General features: G+C 38.2%; 1 protein-coding gene across 1 annotated transcript in view; it reads right to left on the bottom strand.

The window, feature by feature from the left end:
• Nucleotides 1-2137, bottom strand: part of foxf1 (forkhead box F1) — a 3775-nt gene extending 1638 nt beyond the window's left edge. The window contains exon 1 of the mRNA XM_058387678.1: nucleotides 836-2137. Within this exon, the coding sequence (XP_058243661.1) occupies nucleotides 836-1817 (982 nt within the window). The 5' untranslated portion in view covers nucleotides 1818-2137. The remainder of the gene's footprint in view (nucleotides 1-835) is intronic.
• Between the last annotated feature and the right edge of the window lie 6179 nt (nucleotides 2138-8316).

The following is an 8316-nucleotide window of genomic DNA, read 5'->3' as shown; positions in this document are numbered from 1 at the left end:
TTTATTTATTATTATTATTATTATTATTATTATTATTATTATTATTATTACTACTACTACTTTTTTTTAAATACTTTTAACTCGAATGTAGATCTGAACTAAGATTCTGTATCAGAATTTTGTTTTTAATCTGTCTTTAATTTCCGCTGTTTATATTCTGAACAATTAACTCCAACACTTAAAAGATGTTGTTGTAAACACCTAAAGTTTGTGCCAAATGCGATGCAAGGCAAAAAGAATGTGCGAACTTTAAATCAATCCCAGTGTTGATGGTGGATGTAATTCTCGAGCCGCTGGTTTCATGTAGCATTTAATGACACCCGTATCTATTTTGGCTAGCCTGATTACACCGCCTGCAGGGAGTAAGTGTGGAAGGACTGGATGGTTGACTTCAGGGTGGGAGATCTTTCTCTTAATTGACAGCGCCGTGCTCGCACGCGATTCCCACCGGACCCGGTGCCGCGCGCCCCGCTGGGCTAAAGTCTGTAAAGAGAGCTAGTCTAACCTCGGACGGCCTTCACTAACTACCCTCAATAAATTCTACAGAAAAGAGTATCGAATTTTTTAATTAACTAGAGTAAAATCCTATGCGCAAGGTTTTGTTATTTATAGCGTATGATCTTGAAATTAATTCGCGTCATACTTTAAAAATGTTTTCTAAAGAATAATTGCAAATTATTGCAGGTTCTGTTCTTTAAATTTTTTATAATAAGTTTGCTTTATATTAAACAGTTATAAAATATTTCTGAGTGATCTGCATGCATTATTATTATTATTATTATTATTATTATTATTATTATTATTATTATTATTATTATTTGTAAGTCAAATTTACCTTGAAGGTCGGTCGTGCTGTGTCCATTTTGGTGCAGATATGACTGGTCCAAAGAGTGTGTCGGTAAGCTCGGCTGTAACGGATTTGCACCGGGGTTGCACGGAGACAGTGGCTGCTGTTTAATGTAAGACGCTCCGTTATTAACTGAAGCGGACGGCGCGGGCGCCCACGCCGAGGTCGTGCTCGAGTAAACGGGATGCGGCTCCATGACTCCGCCGCCGGACAGCAGGGGCGAGGCTGAGTTGTCGTGATGGGGATAATCGCTCCCCGTGGATCCTGTACAGTTCCCCATGTAGGAATGTCCACTGTTGGCCGACAGATGAGGCATGGAGTGTCCCGCCAGGCCCATTCCCTCCATATTGCCTGCCAAATGTCCGTTCATCATCCCAATCCCGCTCTCTAAGGTTAAACTGTTTGGCGCACAAGACAGGCCTCCGCCGCTGCCCTGGAAGTTGTAAGACTCTGGTAGGTGGTTGAACCCGAGGCCGTTCATCATGCTGTACATGGACGGCTTGAGCGCCTGACATTTGCGCCGGAATCCGCGTGGTCTGCGCCGAAAAGAGCCCTCCTCGAACATGAACTCGCTCGCAGGGTCGATGGTCCAGTAGTGGCCCTTCCCTGGCCGCCCGAGCCCCTTGGGCAGCTTAATGAAGCACTCGTTTAAGGACAAGTTGTGGCGCACGGAGTTTTTCCAGCCCTGGTAAGAGCCGCGGAAGAACGGGAAGCGGCTCTGGAGGAACTGGTAGATCTCGCTGAGCGTGAGGCGCTTCGTGGGAGAGCTCTGGATGGCCATGACGATGAGCGCGATGTACGAGTACGGAGGCTTCTCGGGACGCCGTATGCCCGCGTTGGTCTTTTTGGCTTTCGTGGTGGAGGAGGCCGCGTCCATGGCCGCCGATTGAGCGTGCGCTTTCTCGGGCGCGGACATCGGGCTGCTTTGGGCAGGCGGCTGCACGGAAGGCTGCTGGACCTCGGCCGTCATCGGTTCTATGCGCTCGACACGGCTTTGTTTTATTTATTTATTTATTTTCAGAAAGGAAAATCCTCCACCTGTAGCGAGATCGCTGAAACGTCTGAAACCAACGATCAACCAGAGAGTATCATGACCCACGAAAAGCGGCACAAAAAATCCTGACGTTTCAAGGAAAGCACGCGCAAACGCACCGCGGACAGTCTGTCGCGTTTACTTCGGTACCTTCACTGTCCACGAGTTGGAAAGTCCAGTAATGGCAGCGTCCAGGATTAACACAGAAAAGGGAGCTTCTTATACAGCTTCGGTTCCGTCTGGTCTCGTTCGCTTTGCAGATCGCCCTTTACTTATCTGTGGCCATCAGCGCCTAGCTAAGCTCCTGACCATCATGAAGACGTCATGAAGCGCGTAAGGGACCGCCCAGTCTCCGCCCATTTTCATCCCCACGCCACGGGGTGGGCTCACACTAACATCTGGCATCTCTGCGTAAAGTTTTCTACTGTTAGAAAGCCGCTTGTCTATTTGCATGTATATTACAATAGAATAAAATAATATAGTGCCTGTAAATTTTACTGTCATTTGTGTAATATAGTATATTTATTTAGAAAAAAATTCATATATATAAATATCATATTTTTGTTTTATTAGGCTTAAATGATCAATACCTATACCCAATATATGTGCCTTATTTTGTGCTTATTTATTTTAATATTTCTTTTCTTAACACTATATAAAAACATTTTATAAAGTTGTTCTGTATTATTTTTCTGTTTAATTCCTGAAAATAAGCTATCATTTTGTTGCTCATCGTCAGCCCTTTTTCATCGCACAGAACTGTCTTCATGTGTATTCTAACCCTGAGTTTCTTCAAGAAGAATCTGTAATAATGCACAAAATTCATGCAAAAAAATTAAAAAGTTAAAAAATCCTACTCGTGTTCACGAGAACACACGGTCCGATTTCTTTTTAAGACAGACAGGAACATGGGCAGGATGTTTATACTGTCAAATGTAAACATTTTCTCTGGCCTTCTTTAAATAAAAAATCAAGCAAAAAAGCCCCACAAGAGCCGCTAATACCCATTCTGAGGCAATGCGTCCGTTTTCTGCGGCGCAAACTATTTGTGAATCTTTGTTTTTTTAACATAAATGTGGAGATGAAGAAGCCGTAGACAATTCTGTCAAAAGGATGTTTTTAAAAGCTGGGAGTCTGATCTGCACGTGCTTGGAGAAACTTGGCTATATGAAGACGCGTAATCGGTGAGTCATGGTCAGTCGGTTACCTGTCACCTGAATTCGGGCTGATAAAAGGACTACTTTAGCATTAATATTTAATATTATTTATTTTTATTTTATGAAACGCAGTGATACATGTGCAGATAAATTGGGAATATATATATATATATATATATATATATATATATATATATATATATATATATATATATATATATATATATATAAATTAAATGATCTGCTTTATAATTTCTGCTGTAACCAAGAACATGAAAAAAAAATCCTGTACATTTACTTTTTTCTGGCTCGTGCGCATTCTGGTTAAGCTGTGATCCGAATCCGGAAAAAATGCGTATAGCTGTGATGACAATAGAAATAAATAATACACAAATATATTAAAAATAAAAATTTTGTAATTTTTTAACACACCGTGCTATACAGCATTAAATTCAGTAAACTGGCCTTGAAGCAAACCCTTTGCTACATTTCACATTGCGCGTGGTGTAGTCTAGTGACCCGCGATTATGTGGGGTTAAATAAAAATATACAACCCCCTGTCGCCACCGACAAGCCATTAAGGCTGACGCGAGCCTCCGGCATTCGCTGTTGTGACCGAAACCCAAGTATATCGAGTGTATATTGATAGAACCGGACTCCACGTCGTCCACGCAGGGCGCATTTATCAGCACACGGACCACCCAGTGCGTAAAACCGAAGGAGAGAGAGAGAGAGAGAGAGAAAGAGAGAGGGAGAGAGAGAGGGGGGGGATCGCGCACCCGTGCGTTCTCTCTTCCCCGCTGCGTTTAATTAACTTTGATGACTTCATTTCAAGAGGAACCCTAGATTCCTGCACTGTTGCTGCACGCGCTCCCCACTTTACCTCTCCCGCCTTTATTTTCACACTGCATGCGTCCAGGACTAAACACGCGCTTACCCCGAAATATCACGAAATCGAAATAGCGCGCGCTATTCTAGACAAGATGACCTTAGTTACCATAGGCTGCGTGCTATTTTGACTCTGACCACTGTTCTGTTTTAATCCTACACGCTGATCTCCCGTGTCCTAATATCCGCCTCCAATGTTTACCTGACTCACACACACACACACACACACACACACACACACACACCTCTAATGTCAGCCTATTAATTAATTTAACCAATAAACCATTAGGCCTAAATCTAAATATTATTTCTATATTTCCATGTTGTATATAATTTCTGGAAACGTTGTTATTCCCCTCAAAAATCGACTAGATCCGATGTCGTAAATTTGTGGGAAAAAATAGACTTTACACAGTATCAAGCTCTAGTATTTCCATTTTGATTTTTAAATTTCATTGTATTTGTTGCTTATGTAATTATGTAATAAATGAACAGTTTTATACAGACCTTTCTGTGCATTTAAATATTGAGTAGGCTTCAGAATACTCAGTGAATATAAGATATTTATTTATGGATTTAATATGTACGCATTTTTATTAATGCTGTGTGGATTTATTTATAGACCTAAATATTTATGTTTAATGTGAATCACAGAGACTATTACTAGAAGAAACAACAAGAACAACAGCAATAATAATAATAATAATAATAATAATAATAATAATAATAATAATAATAATAATAATAATAATAATAATAATAATAATAATAATAATAATAATAATAATAATAATAATGATAATAATAATAATAATAATTTGGTAATAATAATAATAACAATAATAATAATAATAATAATAATAATAAGCCTTTCTTTGCTTTGTATGCTGTCGCTTTAACAACATCTCCAAGCGCGTTAGGTCTGGCTGCACACCCACTTCATCCAGAGCGCACATTTTCCATGACGTTCTCCAGTGAAATATTTGACAGCATGTAGAGATTCACCTCATGCTCACACTGGAGTCCTGCAAGCTCGCATGCTTAGTTTCTGAGCAACGCAAGATATGCAAGTGAGAAGCGAAATTCCTTGCTCAACGCATCCCAAAACAGTTTACCCATCCATTTCTTAGACAAAAACGCCTGCACGCTGCAGACCTGTAACCTTTTGCTTCTTCAGCTCTCCAGTTTAAACAAGAAGTGTTGTGTGAATTATCTTTTTTTTCGGCTCTGATTCTGGTCTAACCAAAAAAACATTACAAAGTGTATATTAACACTAACCCAGTTTAGAGACAGAATAAAAAAAAAATGTGCTGCGCATTTTAGTGAAATGTTTGCATAATATATTCTGTATTGTTTATAATTCCAAGAAAACCTGAAGTGTCTATTATCTCTGAATCTAAATGCTCTGAGCTAACAATTACATGATTTTATATCAGTATGTCTGGTCTAATCTTTCTTTCATTCAGTTTGCCAGTCTAATAATATCTGCTGTGGATGTTATTGTGCACATGCGCCGAACAGACACCTCGGTTATAAAGAAATAAACATTTAACAAGTACTGACTCTTAAAATTATTAATAAATAAAGTAAAAAAGGCGTGAAAGAAAAAAAAATACAGATTTGCACTAAATTTTTGAGATGATAAAAGCGAAGTTTCTTCACAGTCTATTTACTGGGCGTAAGTAGCAAGTGCAATCCCAAAAAATGAAATTAAACACACTTGTGAGTTTCCCCTGAAAGCAGAAACAAATGGAATTGTCACATCACACACAGAGAGAAGGAGAGATCTCGCGCGCTCGGAGGCCATGAGGTTCACCAAAAGGGTGCAATGGAAATGTTTGAAAAGTCCCATGACAGACTGATCCGTCAAATGAATGTCTGCTTGCTGGGCCACAAGTTCATTCTTGTTTGACATTGTGGCCAGTGTCACAATGCCAATGAGATTTGTCTCATACACAAAATACGTGGATATGTATTCTCGATGCTTAGAGCCTCTGCACCGTTATAACGCACAAAATATCGTCCTAAAACTCTTAAACATGTCATACATCAAGATCATTCAAGATACACGTGTTTATGCGTATGATTGATAAACCATGAAGCTTCTTTTAAATACCAGATTTGGATGTTCGCTCGTGCAATAGGCACGCGCAACTGGACTACAACTCAACTTGCGTCCCTTCCTGAGGTGAAATCAGAAAGGAGCTGAGAGTAGAAGGTGCCCACTCCTCCTCACTTTCACTGGCGCAGTAGGTGGCCGTGTATATTTTCGTTCAAGCGGTGTTTATGTGAATGAAAGAAGGGGAAAAAAGGGCGGAATTGCACGCGCGCGCGCCTGATTGCGCTTATTGGGCGGCTGGACTGATGTGAAGCGCTGCCCCACCCATCCGAGCAATCAACAGCTCGCCAATCACGCCCGAATGGCTTTTTAATTTTCCTTGGCAAGGTTCCTTAGCCATTGGACTCTCAGAGAAGTTTTTTTTTTGCGTGCAAATACTGAAAGACAAGCTGGCGGTTTCTGAACTGTGGCCCATTTAGAGCGGGTCATCCATTTATCACAGCCTCGTGATGGGCTTTTACTGCATGGTAGAAAAAAAACGCCATCACTTGACGATGCAATGCAGCTACAATGCACACTAATCACGAGAGACTTCGGCGGGTTGTCTCACCCGAATCTTTCAGGAAGATTGTCAGAGAGATCCTTCTACACGGATGGCTCAGGAAAAAGACTCTGATTAGAACAAAAAGTGTTGTAATAGCCGACTGCTATAATATAATATAATATAATATAATATAATATAATATAATATAATATAATATAATATAATATAATATAATATAATATAATATAATATAATATAATATAATATACATAAAGTCTAAAATATATCTAATACAATATAAAAATATATGTATAAACAAACGAAATCATTTACATGTGGATTGTTTTGTTCCCCACGTGCTCAATTTAACGCGGTAGCTTTTCTCCTCTTTACAAATAATTGTAATAATTAAATAAATAAATGATCTCTTCCTCTCAATCTACGACCAAATAAACACCATACCATGATATGATATGATATGATATGATATAATATAATATAATATAATATAATATAATATAATATAATATAATATAATATAATATAATATAATATAATATAATATAATATGCTCATTTTTTGCGCAGTAGCTCTTTTGCAAAAACAAACAAACCAAACAAAACAAAACAAATTCCAACCAACCAACCAACCAAAAACCCAAATTACTGAAACAAAAACAAACGACAAAACCTCCAGCAAAAAGAAATAGGGGCAATCTAATCTAATCTAATCTAATATAATATAATATAATATAATATAATATAATATAATATAATATAATATAATATAATATAATATAATATAATATAATATAATCTTCACTCCATAAACAGTAATTTGCAACAACAAAACACATGACGCAAAAAAACAAAACAGAGAAAAATGCCTCAATAGTGTCTATTTTATCTAATCTAATTTAATCTTAACCTGATCTAATCTAATCTAATCTAATCTAATCTAATCTAATCTAATCTAATCTAATCTAATCTAGTGTAGGACAGTATTAAGCTTATTTTTGCACAGTAGATCATCACTCCATAAACAGTAATTTGCAACATCAACATCAACAACAACAATAACCATGTCACAAACAACAAATCAGACAAAATACCTCAATAGATTCTGCTAATCTAATCTAATCTAATCTAATCTAATCTAATCTAATCTAATCTAATCTAATCTAATCTAATCTAATCTAATCTAGTGTCAGCTTTAAAGTAAGATAGTTTTATTATTTTTTGCCCAGTAGCTTTTTCACGTCTTGAACAGTCATTTGCAATCGTTTCTCAAGGATCCCCCACTCTTTCTTTTTCTCCCTCATAAACACGTTTGTGTTATGTTTCAGATCTGGCACAAAGTAAATCTCGTTTGAGGAGAGCAGAGGAGCAGAGGAGGCTTCAGGGTGGTCTGAAGTGGGTGACATGGCCATTGATCATGTGGATGTTGCGCTCAAACATACACGCAGACTGAAGTGCAGAGATGACCCCGAGTCCCTTTGACTCCCAAAAAATGCTCATTTTACCGCCCAAGAACTGTTTTATTTTTAATTACATGATAACGTTTGCTGCTTGTTCCAAATATCTGATTATCCCGCAGCACTGCATACACAGAACAATAATGAAGTAGATTTCATTCACTGAATTAGTTTGTTTGGATTTCAAATGATTCGATCCTACATCGTACATTACGCTGATTTTTATTTAGAGTGACTTTGTGACAGGACAAAAATGATTATTCTCAGAATCTATTGCTTTATTTAGTAAGTCGCACGAGTCGGGTTGGGACTGA

The sequence above is a fragment of the Hemibagrus wyckioides genome, linkage group LG04 (assembly GCF_019097595.1).
Source record: "Hemibagrus wyckioides isolate EC202008001 linkage group LG04, SWU_Hwy_1.0, whole genome shotgun sequence".
Taxonomy (NCBI): Eukaryota; Metazoa; Chordata; class Actinopteri; order Siluriformes; family Bagridae; genus Hemibagrus; species Hemibagrus wyckioides.
Note: the sequence above shows the minus strand (reverse complement) of the source record. Positions and strands in the feature narration are given on the sequence as shown.